Source organism: the organism of the source record quoted next, unplaced genomic scaffold, assembly GCF_019419815.1.
Source record: "Pyrus x bretschneideri cultivar Hongxiangsu unplaced genomic scaffold, Pyrus_bretschneideri_v1 Contig14, whole genome shotgun sequence".
In the NCBI taxonomy this organism is placed as follows: domain Eukaryota; kingdom Viridiplantae; phylum Streptophyta; class Magnoliopsida; order Rosales; family Rosaceae; genus Pyrus; species Pyrus x bretschneideri.
The window spans coordinates 6,075,667-6,093,267 of NW_025999435.1; the positions used below are offsets into that span (position 1 = coordinate 6,075,667).

Here is a 17,601-nt window from a genome sequence, read left to right on the forward strand (position 1 = left end):
GAAAAGAAAAAACCAAACACTCAAAAACTTCACTTTACAGTTGTTTCTCACCACACAGAATTAGTTTTTTTCTATTTTTTTATTTTTTTAAACATAGTAATGCCAAACTGGCATTAGTCCAATCTAATATAGTAAAAGCTAGTGAGAGAAAACAAACACAACCTAAAGGTAATGTTGAGGAATTGGAGGTGTCCCAACAGTGGTGGAAGTGCAAAACTTCTCCAAATGAAAGGCCACCCACAAGGAGAACAAGACATGCACTTTGAACCTCATTTCGAACTAAGTCTCATATTTCTTTTTCAAAACCTCAATTTACATACATCTTAAAAAACTTATCGTTCAATATACTCTTAACAAATAAAAAGACGAAAAAAAAAAAAAAAAAAAAAACTAATGAGCTTATGCTCATATTGTTATGGAGATGGTTGGTACATTAAATTTGAAAATTTTCCTAATTTCACAAAGTCCATTACATTAACAATACCTCATTGCATTTCGTCTTGGGTCTCGGTTTGCATTAGGACGGCTCCGCTCCAGAAAAACGAGTCCAAGAAAGATTGTAAAAGGAAATTCAGCACTACCCAACATATTCCTTTTATTTCTTCATGTTCCACCTGAAAAACATATGTATGCATTTGTAGGGCAGAGAAAAAAAGACTATCTAAAGCAGTTGATGAAATTAATCTATTCGGAATTGTTTAGTAGGCTTAAAGGTGTTTGTTTGACCTAAACCATATTATAGTTATGATTCTGAGCTCCTCCTCACAGATAATGATGCAAATTTCTGGATTAGGCCCTTCATTCTCTGAATTATGTCTTCAAATGATGGACGTTGTTCCGGGCCGCTGATTGTTATTGGCAAGAAAGAATGGTTTTAGTTTCAACACGTGAGTTCGAATTTCAGTAAACAAAATGAGCTAGCCAGCTGAATGTACTTACCTTTGCCAACAGTCTTCGATGATGGATACTACTTGGGGATCGAGGCCTTCTGGTATGTCTAATCTTCTATCCATGAACCCTACAATTCCAACCACCTTTCGTATGAAAGGAACAATTTTGAGTGAGATTAGAAGACCAAAAGGGAAAAGAGAATCAAAGTTTGTGTGCCGTTATATGCGCACAAGTGTGCACACTGAGAAAAACAAGAGAGAACCTGTAAGGAATTGAGGTTATTCCATGGGACCGATTGAGTCATTAGTTCCCACAGGATGACACCAAAGCCAAACACATCTGACCTGTTGACAGAGAAGACAACTCAATACACGGTAAAAGTTTGGACGTAAATGTCACCACACGTTTGCTCAATAATGGAAAATAAAAAGGTATACAGGCTCGATTATTGTTAGATAGTCAATTACAATGCTATGACTGCTCGATCGCTACTTGGATGGGCTACCATAAAATTCCAAGATCATATGATTCTATAATTTCAGAACTACAGCATAGCAGACATAATGTTCGATACAATTTTCATCTAATACAATGGTAACAGATGAATACATTTGATTCTATGTCTGAAGGATATCATATTCTCCAAAAAATCCGCATTTGACATAAAAGCTTCAAAAGGGAGGACATGCAAGACAAGTTATAGATCAGTTTTCAGAAATTACTTCTCATTAGATGGTTCGTTTCGAAGGACTTCAGGGGCCATCCACTGAGGCTGCATTTAGTAAAATAAAGACCTCAAAGTGAGAGTATTACATATAGGTGGTCATTGTAATCAATAGAGATTCAAAATATTCCACTGAGGTTTCTCAAATTTTTGTAAAGCATAACATATCCATGAGCACATTCCGCAATTAAAAGGACCTTTAGAAGGAGTCACTTACTGTTCCTCTTCCAGATCTTGCACTCAAGAAGGTTGCATTCTTCAACTTTGACAGGTCAAAGTCTCCAACCTGACAGAAAAAAGACTAGTCTAAGCAACTGGTGTATACTCCATCTCCTTGAATAAGTAGTGAGGCCATCGATCGATTTACATTACCTTGACAGTCCAATTCTTATCGACCAGCAGGTTAGACGATTTCAAATCTCTGTGAACTATAGGTGGATTTCTATGATGCAAGTAATTCATACCTCTAGCCTGTAATATAAGAGAATTTGTTATTCCATTGACAGCAGAAAGCCGGAAAGGCTTAAGTGAAAAATAACTGATTTGCATGACTTTGCATATACAAATCATATACAAAACTGCATAACCACTGTTAAATGTGAGCGTGACACCCTGATGTTAGTGACCAAAGTTGGATTTGTGCATGTTTCATGCATCTTTAATTCTTCGAAAGGATAAATTTTGTTGTAACGAAAATGTGAACACAAGCAACTGTGTGCAGACACAAACAGAGAGAGAGAGAGTAGTATAGACGCACAACATCAAGAGCCATCACCAGCCGTCGTCTGATGTCTAATGTCTGATTGTTCTTGTGAAGTTGTTTAAAGAGACTTCCCCTGCCCAGAAAAAATGAAATCAGTTTAATACTCGTCCATAATTGCCATATGATAAGGGGAGCAGTATCTTATGATATCTGCATTTTATGGCTTGACCAGATTGGTTAAACTGTTAAGATACCATTCAGAATGATATCAACAGTACAAAATCAAAGGCCTGGTACCTAGTAGCACAGCATGAAATAAACCAGCTTAGCAACAATGTGCGAACTCTTAATATCGTTCACTGACCAATCTTTGAGAAGTAATATAGTTCCAATTACCTAGGTAAATACTCTGTGACGATGGCAAGGCGTTCTTGTGAGCACACAGCTCCCATAAACAACAAGACATTAGGATGTCGCAATCTTTTCATTATATCAATCTAAAGAAAGAAAGAAAAAGGGATTCTTGATCAACTGCTTCCTTTCTCAAACAACAATACAAACAATACAAGTTAACTGAAAATTTATAGCACCTCCTTCTTGTAGTCTTGTAAAATCCCTTCACTGTATTCATTCTTAAAGTAAACCTTAATAGCAACATCCTAAACAAAACACACACAAAAAGTCAAATGTGAAATTATTGACTATTTGGGTAAGATATTAAGGACATTTTGATATAGACATGTACCGATTCATTCCAGATTCCACGATAAACAATGGCACATGAGCCTGTGAGGCAAGAACAAACATGGATGCTTAGATACTGAAGATCCAGTCTCATGTACACTTCTTAAGAATTTCCACCTTTTAAATTAAAGATAGCCCCAGGCTTTTCAAAATTTGAGCATAGGGCACTAGATTTAAAACACAAATAGACACATCTACCTTGTCCAATTGCATCTCCCAAATGCAAGTCATCCCACGAAATCTCACAATCTTCTCTGGAGTTAGAGTCGTTATCCCATTTGATTGAACAACTACCACTGCTGTCTAAATTTGGTAGTTGTTTACCATTTTGTCCATGCACTGAATCTTGAATCTCCAAAGTATTCAAGTAGCATTCTTCAGGTTTTGGATCCTTCCCCTCCACTTGGTAGCGTAATATTGGCAGCAGATAACCCAGTCCGGGAGACCCAAAATCCTCATTGCACTCCCTTGAAGAGGCTAAAACAGAACCCTCATCTGAAATTGAGTTTTTGTGCCCATATGCATTTGGATGAGTTCTATTATCGTCTTGAGAAGAATGGCCATTACCGGGTTTTTCTTCCTTACTGTCTGTATCAACAAAGCAGTGGCATGTACTTGATGCCTTTGACTTTCTTGGGGAAGTAGTATCCTTAGTCACTTCATTTCTAAACAGAGAAGCACCGGTTCTACCACTTTGTTGAGAGCTTCTATCATCTTGGTTTCCACCTTTGTTGGTTCCTATAGTACGCAGCTTTGACAAGAACTTTGCTGCCTGCAGCCATCTCACCAAAATAGTTTAGACACACTCTACAGGGAAATAAAAAGAAATGAAAACATAGAAACCATGATTTAGTACGACAGATACTCACCAGTTTACCAGGTTTCTCTAAGTCAGCATCTTCGGTTTGTATTGTAGAGTCCTCTCTGCCCTTGTTTATCGCACTTGAATTGCATACATTGTCTTCATTTCTTGATAGAAGTCTTGAGGCCTGATAAGTTCACCAGCATAATGAGTAAAGCACAATTTCAGTTATCTGAATGAAATCAAAAGAATTGTGATTGTGTAGCACATAAGCACCAGATTAGAAACAGACGATGCAATCTGTGGCAATGGTGCAATAGGTGGCCGTGGGTGCTTTGATTGCCATCCTCTACATTGGACATTGGCATGATCCTTGAATGTTTTCATATTTTCTGCTTGTAATCTATTAAACAATGCCGCGTCATTTGAAATGGTGATAATACCGACAAGCTCATTGTTCTCATACAACGGGGTTTTGGTTACCATCGCCACAAATATTTCTCCAGACCTCTTCTTAAGAGGGAACTGACCTGACCATGATAGCCCAATGCTCAACTTTTCCATGATTCTCTTTAGAGGTGCAAAGTATTCCTCAGCAATGATGTTCTCAGAATCTCTCTGTCCAAGGACTTCATAGCCCTTCCATCCATAGAGATCCTCAGCCGCTCGATTCCTGAATTAATACGCGATGCAGTGTCAACGAATATCAAATTTTTGAGCAATTTAACTTCACATGGGATAGCATATGTTAGCTGCCATCTAAAGTGTCTATAATGAGGTTTCAGAAATGAATTCAACATGCATGAATCTTGACAAATTCAACTTCAGGGATACATAAACCCATCGGCCCACCAATAATCACTTTGATGGTGAACCAAACTATTCCCGACGTACATAACAGGTGTCGAATTCTATCGCAAAGGATCTCGATGTAAATATCATATCAAACGCTTACAATATTCATTTGTGATTATCTAAAATCCTTGGATTAGCCTCAAATTCTTTGTCTCGAACCGATCATATGTTGTGGCATGTAAATATTTACTGAGATAAACACAATATGCACAAATTCGATGCAATCTAGCTTTACTTTTACCAAAATCCAATTTTGTGGAGTTAAATTTATAAAATGAACTGTTTCAACCAATATCACATATACAGTACCACCAACCTGTAACAGTGACACCGTAAAAACACATACAACTTCACGAAACAATCACAACGACGCAGTTCTAGCACTCGCGTACCAGTAATTGATCTCTCCGCTGGATGCTACGCAGACATAGACGGCGTGGCCTATGCTATCCAACACGGCTTTGTACGGGCTGCCCGAGAGGAAGAAACCGGGCACGTTGAACAGCGAACCCGGATAGTCTGACGTCGGCAGCTCAGCCTCCTCCTCTTGCTTCTCCTTCTCCTTCCTCCTCTGGTGGCGGAGTTGGTGGAACTCGGCTCGGAGCCTGGAGTGGCTCGCCTCCAGGCTCCGGTACCGATCGAATAGAACTTGGTACAGAGTCTCCGGTTGGTCGTGGGCGGCCATCGACACCGATGGCGAGGTCTCGCGTAGGAAAACGGTGCGCAATACGCATAGCTGCTAAATATAGCGGGCTGCTTCCCACTTTTAGTTTCTCATCGCGCGAGCAGGTCCGCTCCAAATGCTCTGATATAATATTTTAAGTTTTTTTAATTAGTTAATACGCAAGTCTGTGCTTGCAACTTGCAACTTGCAAGTCACTAGGAAATAGATTGGTTGCTAAATTTGATGGCAATGATTTAATCTTGACCGATGAGGTGTTGTTGGTGACTTGAAGCCTGAGTTCATCCACATCCACATTGTTTGCTTCCTTTCTTGTAGCTTGCACATATTAAATTATTAATGTCCACTTTTTGGATTTATACCTGGCTACATACAAGTTCAAACGTAATCATAAAAGTACCATTCAGATTTATTTATAAAGAATCTCAACGTATTGTATTGCGACATAAATAACGATATATCATATTATGAAAATTGTTATTACTAAATTTTCTATATTTAAAAAGATAAACACACTTGTACGCTAATAACAGTTTTCTTTATTAAATTGACAAAAAATGTTGTAAAATTAAGATATCATGTTTAGGGATGAGCACGATGCGGTTCTATGCAGTTCCACCCCTAAACTGGAACCGAAATCGAAAAATATCAACGGTTTAGTTTGGTACGGTTTCGCTTAAATTTATTACTAGAATCGTACGGTTCGGTCTACATCTGTTTTGATCTGGTTCTTACCAGTTTACGGTTTTAAATACTAAATAATTTAAACACGAAATCATCATGCATTCACATATGTATTCTAGAATGATTATATAAAGTTGCATACAACACATATCCTTTTTAATACAAATGTCTTTGGCAGTGACACCATTAACAAAAAATAGACAATTAAAAGAAATATGCATTAGTTGGTCAACAAACAAAAAAAAAAAAATCAAGAACTTAAACAACATCGGTCTCCTGATATTGGTCCCCTGATATTGGCAGCAGCAGCTGTCACATCCCGACCCGGGTGGGACTACTTCCCGGGCCCGCTCCACCACCGTAGCATGATATTGTCCGCTTTGGGCTTATCATTCCCTCACGGTTTTGTTTTTGGGAACTCACAAGCAACTTCCCAGTGGGTCACCCATCCTGGGAGTGCTCTAGCCCCTTCTCGCTTAACTTCGGAGTTCCTACGGAACCCGAAGCCAATGAGCTCCCAAAAGGCCTCGTGCTAGGTAGGGATGGGAATATACATTTAAGGATCACTCCCCTGGGCGATGTGGGATGTCACAATCCACCCCCCTTAGGGGCCCGACGTCCTCGTCGGCACACACACGGCCAGGGTTAGGCTCTGATACCAATGTCACATCCCGACCCGGGTGGGACTACTTCCCGGGCCCGCTCCACCACCGTAGCATGATATTGTCCGCTTTGGGCTTATCATTCCCTCACGGTTTTGTTTTTGGGAACTCACAAGCAACTTCCCAGTGGGTCACCCATCCTGGGAGTGCTCTAGCCCCTTCTCGCTTAACTTCGGAGTTCCTACGGAACCCGAAGCCAGTGAGCTCCCAAAAGGCCTCGTGCTAGGTAGGGATGGGAATATACATTTAAGGATCACTCCCCTGGGCGATGTGGGATGTCACAGCAGCAACGACAGCAAGCAAAAGCATTTGAGGGTGGGTGAGCCCTAATTGGGATGGATTCAATACTTTGCAACTTGGTGAAACTAATTTTTCAACCTATTATACCATGACATGTGTATATATATAATTCATTTATTTATTATTAATAAAACGATTCAGTTCGGTTTCGATCGATTCTTGTTCCTTCGAAATCGAAATCGAAATCGATTTGAATCAGTTTGGTTCGGTTTTTTTTTTTAAAGTTGACTTTTCCGATTAACACGGTTCTTTTCGATCTTTTTCCATACGATTTGATGCGGTTTTGCGGTTTGACAATTTTTATGCTCATCCCTAACCACGTTGGTGTAGCGCTCTCGTGATTGTGAAAAAACAAACATATGTAATTGTACCTAAGTAATTGTAATTGCGTGCCAACTTAGCTGTGTCACTATACATATGCACACTTTTCAAAATTACAGAGTGATCATTTAATAATTATTTTGTTTTTTATTTTCATTTTTTTAGAAAATAAAAAATAAAAACTTATTTGGCATATAAGGGCATCTTCAAAAGAGATGTCAAATTGTCCAAATTAGCAATAACGGTAACAAAAGACAACATTAATGTTTTTCAACAGAGAAGTCAAATCTGATGTGGTATGATATAAATTGACATCTCTCCTCCTTGCTGTCAAATTTGACAACATCTTCAGATTTTTTTAATTAATTATTAAATGCTTTTTATTAATTTTTTTATTAGTTTAAAGCATTATCCTTTTATTTCTTTTCATTCCCAATGCAAAGAAAGTACATGAATTATTACTTTATGTTTAAAATTTGACATATCGGTTTGAGAGCAAAAATTTAAAAGATGTCAAAGTGCCATGTAAGCCTTTAAATTTAAATTTTAGGTTTAAAATTTGACATCTTATTTGGAGATGGTCTAAAAGCTAATCTTTTTAGTTTTTCATTTTTTTTTGTTTTTAAAATTTAACTTACATTTTAAAACTTTTTAACATATCATTTAGTGGTATTTCTCTTTACTTGTAAGTGAGAGGTCTTATGTTCGATTCTTGTCAAATGCGAATTTGAACCGTATTATCTCAAGCTCATTGTAAGACTTAACCACTCTCCCACCCCTTAGCGTAAATACTATCACACTATTGTTTGTTAAAAAAAAAAAAACTACAAAAAAAAAATATTTATTAAAAAAATTAAAATGATTATCAAATGGCTGCACAATCATCTAAAACTACATTAATGAAACCCTCATTGTCAACCAAAAGAGGATGAAAAGACATCTTTGTCTTTTATTACAACAAAAAAAATTTAAGGATAATAACCTAATTTTACAAACAAAATTTTGCTTTTTTTTTTTTTTAAACCTCATATACATGTAAGTTTATTATCTCTAATTTAAAAATAAAAATAAAGAAACAACCTCTCTCCCTCTCTTCCTCTCTCCTCACTCCGACGTTATCTCTCATTCTCTTCCTCTCTCCTTCAATTTTGACGACCAAACAAAAAAATTTCACACTTTGTGTTTGGGCATATACTATACAATGTGTTGGAAGAATGCAAGAGCAGTAGAGCAAACGAGGCCGTTATGTTATGGTTCCTATCAAAATTTCTTCACTCATCCAGGGCCGTTGATCAAGATTTTGCAGATCCAAATCCAACCGTTTTTTTTCAAAATGACGAAACCGTTGGTTTTAGTTTCAAAACCAAACCTCTACCCGCCCTCCCCAACCAACCCCCCACCAAAAAATCCGCCCCTCTCCTCCGTCTCCCCCTCTCCCAAATCACAGAAACGATGCTAATCCAAGCGCTGAATATAGGGCACGCAACCCTCCTCTTCCTCATCCTCATCTGCTTCGTCCATTTTCTCACTCCCAACGACGTCGTTGCGGTTCAGATTCTTTCGAAATCGAAGCTCGAGAAGTGCGAGAAGAACTCCGATTCCGGAAACTTGAACTGCACCAAAAAGATCGTCCTCAACATGGCCGTTCCTAGCGGCGCGGTAAATAGCAACCCTAATTTCTTTTCCCCCTTTCTTTTCGGATTTTCAGTTTTTGAAATTCAAGTATTGTAGTAACGGTGGATTCCTGTACGGATTCGCAGAGTGGCGGAGAGGCATCGATTGTCGCGGAAATTGTGGAGGTGGAGGAGAATTCGAGTCAGAAGATGCAGACTTTCCGGATACCGCCTGTTCTGACAGTGAACAAATCCGCAGCTTATGCCTTGTACGAGCTTACTTACATACGGGTTAGGAAGCCGAAATTTTATTGTTGAATTGGTAATTTAAATGCAATTTCAACGCATTTGTGATTTTTTCTTGTGACATTTGAACAGGATGTCGCCTATAAACCCGAAGAGTATTATGTTAAAACCCGCAAATGCGAGGCAGATGCAGATGCCAAAGTTGTGAAGATATGTGAGAGGCAAACAATCTTTTAGCCTTTATTTTTTCCCACTCTTTTTTATTTGACAGTTACAAAATTTTCCTTAGAAAAAGGAAAATATTGTCTTTGGTTTTGGTTGGTGTGAGTTAGTTGGGATTATGCATTGTAACAATTGCTTGGAAGTTAAAGTTAGGATCAGGTGTTGACCTTGGATTGTGTTAACAAACATGTTGACTGAGAAGAAGTATTTTGTTTAGAGAGGGGGTATCTTGCACTTGTAGACAAATGTCGTATTCTTTACCGTGCCTATAAACATGACCAGTGGACTTTTTTTGTTTGTTCTGTAGGTTACGAGATGAAAATGGTCACGTTGTTGAACACACCGAGGTACCATTTCTATGATACTTTCAAAGTTATCACTTTTATGTGTACCAGTAATATTTTTGAGTCTTTCGTAGCAGTTTATTTCTTTATTTGCTTCCTAAATGCCGGTTTGCAATTTTAACTGCATTATGTATGGTATGATCATACAACATTGTACTATGTAAACCTTAGGATTTGTATTGAATACCCACCTCAGTTTCAGTACATTGTTCTTCGAACACGTTCTTTGCTTTGATAGGCATATGCTATGTGATGCTTTGATAAGTGAGGAATCACATGAAACTTACCCACTCGTATTAACATATTTGAATTGGACGGAAAAGATTTGATGAATTTCCTCATAATCAATGTTTTGATGTATCATAAAATTGTCCACAATACCTATGTAACTGTGATTTCAATGTCCATCAAGTGTCCAGAAAATTTGTTTCTTAATCAGTTGTCACTGTCTCGTTATAGGGTTAATTGTTATGGATCCATACCCTTTGATTTTTATTCTTTTATTCCTTCCTATAGATCAGGGGATTTATAGCATCCTACGTACACATATTTGGCCTTGTGGCATCAACGAGACAATTAAGTTCTCCATTCTTGATCCTTTCTCCATGTTCCCGTACTATTGAAGTACATCCCATAACAATGTTGTTGCATATGGTTATTTTCTCTGATTAGTGATTACTTACACTTTTCCATTTAGCTTCCGTTCTAAGGTCACTCACAGTTTGTAGTATATCGCCCTTGGTGAAATGGAATGCCATATGTCGTGAGTTATATGTTCTGTAGTCTATTGACACTTAATAGTTCTTATTTATCATATATTTTTTCTTTAATCAGTTTGTGATGTACACTCTTCTCCCATTATGTCTGTTTTATTCTCTGTAGCCAATGTGCTGTCCTTGTGGGCCTCAGCGGAGGGTACCTTCATCATGCGGAAATGTTTGTATGTGCTTTTCAATTTGTTTCTTGTTTCTTGAACTTTACATGCACGATGCCTCTTACGGTCTTGTGGTATTGAATTTGCAACTTTCTTTTGGTTAGTTGACAAGTTGATGAAGGGAAAAGCCAATACTGCCCACTGTGTTCGTTTCCCGGGTGACTGGTAAGGTCCTTGCACTAAGTACTAAGTTCTTCACTGTACTTATGTTTTTTCTTGGACGGTTGATAATTGATTTTTGATAAGTTCTAGCAGATATGCCATAGCCCTCTGATATTTTTGAATATATGTGAAATGAGGTGGGTGTACATAGCAATATTTGAGGCTAAGTCATTTTTCTTGGTAGTAGAGTTGTAGTTGTGTAAAATTTTATTTGTTTCCATATTCCTTTTGTTTTCTTCGCAATTTTGATACCATATTCATCATTTTTCATGAATCTGTGATATTTGATACATTTTTATTGTCAAGTGACCCGTCAATTATAAATCATATTAAGACATTTGATTTTTCTTTTTCTGGGAGTTAAGCAGCTTGAACTAAGATTACTGAGAGTTCAAAATTATTTTACATGCAATAATTGTTTGTTTTGGCAACACAAGTGATGGAAGCTACAGAATATAAACAATTTCACATGGACAATATATTTCCTTTTTGATGTTCGTGTTTATTCATCCTGTAATTTGATTATTCAATAAGTGAATTTATTATTTATTTTAAACCATTTAGGTTCCATGTTTTTGCTATTGGACAGCGGTCAGTGGGATTCAGTGTTCTAATTCAGGTGAAGACTGGGTCTACAGTTTCGGTATGTTTCCCTTCCAAATGCATATACCATATCCATTTCTTGTAATATAAAGTCCTTGTTTATGCCATAAACAATTATTCATTGTACATAACCTGATTTGATCTTGCACATGTGATTGAATCTTGTATTTTGGCGGTGGTGCTGAAAATTAGAGTTCGTTTAATGTTCATGCTGGACTTTATACAGTTTTCTGTTCCTTGTAGAACAAATTTCCCTATTCTCTTTTACTTGACAGTATTTCAGCCTCTTATGTTGCTTATAGTAAAAGTACAATTTAATTTCATATCCAAGATTTATGTATACTTTATTTGCCACCAGGAAGTGCTTGTTGGTCCTGAAAACAGAACAGCCATATCCAATGATAACTTTTTACGAGTCAATCTTATTGGAGATTTTGTTGGTTACACAAATATACCATCATTTGAGGATTTCTACCTCGTAATCCCAAGGCAGGTATGCTTGCTACACTGATGTAATTGTCATTAGCATCTGCTATGAGACTAGATAATATGAAAGTTCTTAGAAGTGATTAAGCTGGTCTATTAATTTTTTTTCTGAACTCCAGTTCTGCATCTTACGATTTTCTTATATTGCTGAGAGTTTCCTCTTAATTTTGTGGAAGGCGGGCCCTGGTCAACCCCAGGATATGGGGAGGAACTTTTCTATGTGGATGCTGCTGGAGAGAGTTCGATTTTCTTTAGATGGTGTTGAATGTAACAAAATTGGTGTCAGTTATGAGGCTTTCAATGGGCAACCAAACTTTTGCTCTTCGCCGCTCTGGAGTTGCTTGCATAATCAAATATGGAATTACTGGGTGGTTTGTATATCCAGCCTGAAATCTCCATCTTTTCTGGTGTATGCTTGTAATTTTAGTCTTCTCTTATCATTGTTAAATGGTATTTCTATAGGTACTAATTGGTATTGATTTCTTGGTATTTGTGTAAAATTGTTTTTCTCCGAAATGTGCATGAAAGTTGCGTACTTGCTCTACCGTTCTTCACATAAACTATGTTGAATTTATGTTCTATTGTAGATACTTGTTAGGTAAGCAGGAGTTTCTTTCCTTCTGTATAATGAGATATTTCAGATAGTCTTGGTTATGTACTTGGTCTATAGTTATTTATAGTTGGTATGAAACTGGTGAAAATGTTCTTATTCTGACAGGCTGACCAGAACCGAATTCAAAGGCATCAGTTGCCACTTTATGGGGTGGAAGGAAGGTTTGAAAGGATAAACCAGCATCCAGTTATGTTTCAGCAATTTTAGAAGTACATTCACAAGGATTTATACAGTTTGGATTTACTTATCATTTTTCTGATCGGATGCAGAATGCCGGGACTCATTCGTTCTCCATAGGAGTCACTGAAGTTATTAATACAAATCTCTTGATAGAACTAAGTGCTGACGATGTAGAATATGTCTACCAAAGGTTTGTACTTTTTTGGGCTGTTCATTTTCCAAAGTTTTTATTATTTTCCTTAAACACTTTACCTTATTCCTTAGATGTTCTCTCTATCAGCATCTGTTTGCCTCTCAACGTGCATATGAGGGAGGGCATTACACTGTTACTCCATTCATTAAGGGCTTAAGTTCTTTGAATCTAGTGGTTGTCTGGTGATAAAATGGTTTTTTCACTTTGACATCTAAAACTAATCACCAGCAGCTGTTGTATATATTTGCAGGAGTCCTGGGAAAATCTTAAGCATCAATGTCCCAACATTTGAGGCCCTTACTCAATTTGGAACTGCGACAATAACAACCACCAATACTGGTGAAGTGGAAGCATCATATAGCTTAACGGTATGCTTTTAATTTTCTTTATGTAGATCTTAAACTTGGTTGTGATTACTGCACATGAAGAAATTCATGTGTTATTTATTGGTCCTCTAAGTTCTATATTTTTTATTTTCTATTTGTTAAAAGGTTAAAAAAATCAAACACCTTGCTTATAAGAATTTGAGAGCATGCCCTACTACATCTATTTACAGCTTCAATGAAGTATTTTTGTCTACAACTTCAGTGAATGGCTGTTACAATATGTAGTTTCAGATCTGATGAATTTTCCCGTCTTGCAGTTTGATTGCTCTAGTGATGTCACCCTTATGGAGGTACGCTTTTCCCTAGTGCTCTTGTTCTTAGTTTAAACATGATCAATGACTATGTATTTATAAAGGATATTGTTTCGCAGGAACAATTCTTTATTATGAAGCCAAAAGAAATGTCGACCCGATCCTTCAAACTTTACCCACCAACTGATCAAGCTGCAAAATATGTATGCGCCGGTAAGATGAGCAGCGGTTCCCACAGATGATAGAATGGCCTAAATTTATAATGATAGGACTAACTTTTGAGTTTGAATGCACAGCTATTCTAAAGGACTCAGAATATAAAGAAGTAGATAGAGCTGAGTGCCAATTTTCTACAACATCTACTGTCCTGGATAATGGAACACAGGTTGAGTTGAATCAATATATGAGGCAGTTTAGATCTAGTATATCAGCATGTTCATTTTTTAAAGTCTGAATACTTTCGAAGTAATATAAACCTTGTGGCTATTGATTTATATGATTAATGAACCACTGAAGTCATTCATTTCGGCAGGGTAATCCCTTTAGTCCACCAAAGAATGGCACAGCCAGTTTTTTTGAATCTATGGAAAGTATTTGGAACAATCTGTGGAATGTTTTGGTAGATTTCGTCACTGGAAAAACTTGCAGGTACTTGCCTGATTCATTTTTGAACTTTGGTGTTCTCTAAATTCACGTTCTCAATTAATGGTTCTTTGATTGACTCCTTTTCTCTCCAACCTTTCAAACATGGATTGCATTATAACCGTCATTAATTTCTCTACATTTTAACAATCTTGTGATTTTTATGAAATCTCATTGATTTCTCTCTTTACATGTGCAGAAGGAAATGCGCTGGATTCTTTGACTTCAGGTGCCACATACAGTACATATGCATGAGTTGGATTGTGATGTTTGGTCTACTCTTGGCAATTTTTCCAACAGGTAAACCTAATTTCTCAGTAAACTTACATATAAGCGGATGATTTTAGAGATGCAACAAGTGCATGACATATTATACGTTGAGGTGCAGTGCTTGTGCTTCTGTGGCTTCTACACCAAAAGGGACTTTTTGATCCTATATACGATTGGTGGGAAGATCATTTTTGGGATGATACTCAGCACAGCAAGGATTATCGAAAGCACAGAGTTGACGTAGACCGCCTGCGCACTCATGCTCTTAAACATCATGGACATGAAGCGACGCACCACAAGCATGGTTCTCACTATAAGCGAAGAAACATTCACCACGATTACAGGCATAACCAGCTTGAAAGAGGCAGCGATTATTACTACCATCTTCACCATGTCCATAAAGACAAGCACAAGCATGGGCGAAGAAAGCATTCAAGCGTTATGCAGATAGTTGACGAAAGTCATGGATACCATGCCAAGAAAAAGGGAAGGAGAGCAACAAAAGACTATTGAAAGTGACAAGACACGATCAAGAGTGAATTTTCTAAGTACAAGGACTGAATTGACACAACCTCGTACGGTAGATCTGTAAATAGTAACAGCACAATATATTTGTGAGAGAACACTTTTGTTTTCTCAACCAAATGTCAATAATTCACAACTAAATTGACTTCATATGCATTGAATTCAACCAAATGTCAACCCAGAACCTTTTATTTTCTCCCCTGTGATATGATCCACACGCTTTGCCATCTCATCTGTGAAATGATGCTTCCAATCCCCAATCTGGCCTTTCCTGAAGAAGTCACGGTTATTAACAACGAACTTGAGGCTACTAGCATTTGGCTCTTGGAGCTGGGCGGTTTTTTTAATCTCCAAACTGCTCAAATGCTCAAAACTGCAAAGCTTTATGATTTGATCCACCACCCCTTCGCTCTCTTCCTCCGCTGAAAAAGGCTGACCGACGAACTCAGCCAATCTCTTCACATAAAGAACCGGCTCCTGCTTCATAGTCTCATACTTCAAGAATAATACTTTCTCAGGAAACTCCAATTGTTGCTTTCCAAAACCCTAGTACATGGTCCCAGAAGGGTCCATAATCCGCGACGCCTTGGCAGAAAAGCTCGAATGCTTCTTCCAGTGAAAGGGGGTCCAATTCTTTAGCCCTCAACTCATAGGGTGATACATATGACGGGCTAGGATTGATTTTTAAGGGAAGGATCTCTCTTCCTCCTATTTCCAACGGTAATATCACACACTATGTATGATAGAATATTCACTCAACACACATCATCATCTTCTACATTCTCTCTGCAATTTTCCCAGAAATCCAAAATATACAAACCTCCATTGAAGATCAGTAAACGTACGTGATCACTAACACCCGCTTTCGGCTTATGCATTGACAACTATTTCTTTTCTGAGGAATTATTGAAATGTTCTTAGATAAGATTGAGTGAAGTTTTTGAGAATTGGGATATGTAATCAAATAAGTAGTTCTGAACTGATATAAGGTGATGCTACGTTTCCCATATGATCGAAGTCTCAGAACTTACACTCACATCCCTTACGTTCGATTCCGTTGCGTTTGAAATTTTTACACATGCATGCATACTGATCATTTAATATATATGGACTTGAATAAAATAAAAATAAAAGTTTTGGATTAGGGCTTATATATTGGGTCAGGTTGATAACAGTTGGACTCGTAAGTCACCCGTTAAGATACCGATTGAGTTCGGATCAAACCGCAAATCACCCCGTTAAAGTGTTAAGAGTAAAGACTTAGACAACTAAAATAACATCAGATAAAAAGCCTAGATGTTTTAGGGTTTAATTGTTGTGCATTATTGTTTTTCATAGGAGGTAAATATATATTTGTACAAGAGGTTCTATAACAAGAAATAAGGATCCCAATTATACAAGGAATCAATCACATAATTATATTCCTAAACTAAATGGTTGACTCACGCCAACACTTCTCCTCAAGTTGGTGGGTAAATATCTCCTAGACCCAACTTGCTAAGTGAGTCTTGAAACCTCCTCGTTGACACCGCATGAGTTAACACATCAGTTAATTGTTCCTCGGACCTCACATACGGAATATAAATTAATTTGACATCCAACTTCTCTTTAATGAAGTCTCTATCCACCTCCACGTGCTTAGTACGGTCGTGCTGAAATGGATTATTGGCTATTTCTCTTGCCGCTTGATTGTCACAATATAACAATATAGTCTCCTTAGGTTTAAAACCAATTTGTAGACATATAAATTTCGTTGCATACAAATGATGCATCACAAAGCTCCATGTGGCATGACCCATCACAAATGGACAAGTTATCAATGACATGTGGCACAAATCAAGCAAAGGAAGAATAAAACTTCCCCAAAACTCGGCAAAAGGGGGAAGAAATCCTTTAAAATCGGCAAGGAGCCCAAATTGCTCCCAAAACCGAAAGCTAAACCATCTTCACAAAACAAGCAAGAATTGAAGATTGCTCACAAAATAGGCAAGAAAGCCCTATAATTCGGCCAAGCAAGGGAAAGTGGTTGAAATTAAGACACAAAACATGCCTAAATTCTTCCATGAACGAATCAAGACACAAATCAAAGCCAAATCCACCCAAAGGCATGGCTTTGGAAGTTTATAAATACAAGGTCCTAGGACAAACAAAGGGTTGACAATTTCTATATTAAAGGACCGAAACTCTCACAAAAGGAGAACCTTTGCCAAATGTTTGAAGACTAATACGCTGCTAAAGCTCTCTTCGAAGAACTTACAACAAAAGCCAAAGCTTTCTTTTGACCAAAGCCGAAGCATTCCCTTGAAGAATCAATAAGCACTTGTGCCGATTCCTTCAAGACTTTGTTGCAAGCTCAAAACTTGTAACGACGTTCGATTCAAGATCAAGTCGCCATGACCCTTGAATCAACGAAATCCTACATCAACACTACATTTGCCATAACTTTGAGGTGAAGACCATCCACGTATTGTTTCAAGCTCAAAACTTGAAGCAATTGTTTAATCGTTTGTCCGAGATCAAGTCATCACGACCCTTGGATCAACAACCTACACATCTACATCAA

At 37.6% G+C, this 17,601-nt stretch overlaps 3 protein-coding genes across 6 annotated transcripts; 1 reads left to right on the top strand and 2 right to left on the bottom strand.

The window, feature by feature from the left end:
* Positions 1 to 574: 574 nt before the first annotated feature.
* Positions 575 to 5,548, bottom strand: LOC103934596 (probable serine/threonine-protein kinase SIS8). 4 transcript variants are annotated; one of them, XM_048579948.1, is made up of 15 exons: positions 5,112 to 5,548; positions 4,141 to 4,537; positions 3,932 to 4,051; positions 3,261 to 3,834; positions 3,064 to 3,104; positions 2,909 to 2,977; positions 2,715 to 2,815; positions 2,373 to 2,451; positions 1,988 to 2,086; positions 1,833 to 1,901; positions 1,614 to 1,663; positions 1,154 to 1,235; positions 940 to 1,034; positions 733 to 845; positions 575 to 614 (listed from the first exon to the last, which is right to left on the bottom strand). In XM_048579948.1, exons 1-14 carry the CDS (start codon positions 5,402 to 5,404, stop codon positions 743 to 745), a joined length of 2,172 nt encoding a protein of 723 aa, XP_048435905.1. In that variant the 5' UTR covers positions 5,405 to 5,548; the 3' UTR covers positions 575 to 614; positions 733 to 742. The 4 variants fall into 4 exon arrangements, with proteins under 4 accessions (XP_048435905.1, XP_048435904.1, XP_009342624.2 ...); XM_048579947.1 differs by having other exon boundaries at positions 727 to 845; XM_009344349.3 differs by having other exon boundaries at positions 575 to 845.
* A 3,247-nt stretch (positions 5,549 to 8,795) lies between these two features.
* Positions 8,796 to 15,188, top strand: LOC103934595 (protein HAPLESS 2). The gene is made up of 18 exons (XM_009344348.3): positions 8,796 to 9,027; positions 9,129 to 9,272; positions 9,360 to 9,448; positions 9,757 to 9,796; positions 10,676 to 10,733; positions 10,832 to 10,892; positions 11,454 to 11,532; positions 11,851 to 11,985; positions 12,155 to 12,349; positions 12,697 to 12,777; positions 12,861 to 12,961; positions 13,215 to 13,332; positions 13,608 to 13,640; positions 13,721 to 13,814; positions 13,898 to 13,986; positions 14,134 to 14,249; positions 14,443 to 14,543; positions 14,632 to 15,188. The coding sequence occupies exons 1-18, from the start codon at positions 8,821 to 8,823 to the stop codon at positions 15,024 to 15,026; spliced, it is 2,136 nt and encodes a 711-aa protein (XP_009342623.3). The 5' UTR covers positions 8,796 to 8,820; the 3' UTR covers positions 15,027 to 15,188.
* Positions 15,182 to 15,665, bottom strand: LOC125475333 (flavonol sulfotransferase-like). Its single transcript, XM_048580058.1, has one exon. The coding sequence runs from the start codon at positions 15,522 to 15,524 to the stop codon at positions 15,201 to 15,203; it is 324 nt and encodes a 107-aa protein (XP_048436015.1). The 5' UTR covers positions 15,525 to 15,665; the 3' UTR covers positions 15,182 to 15,200.
* Between the last annotated feature and the right edge of the window lie 1,936 nt (positions 15,666 to 17,601).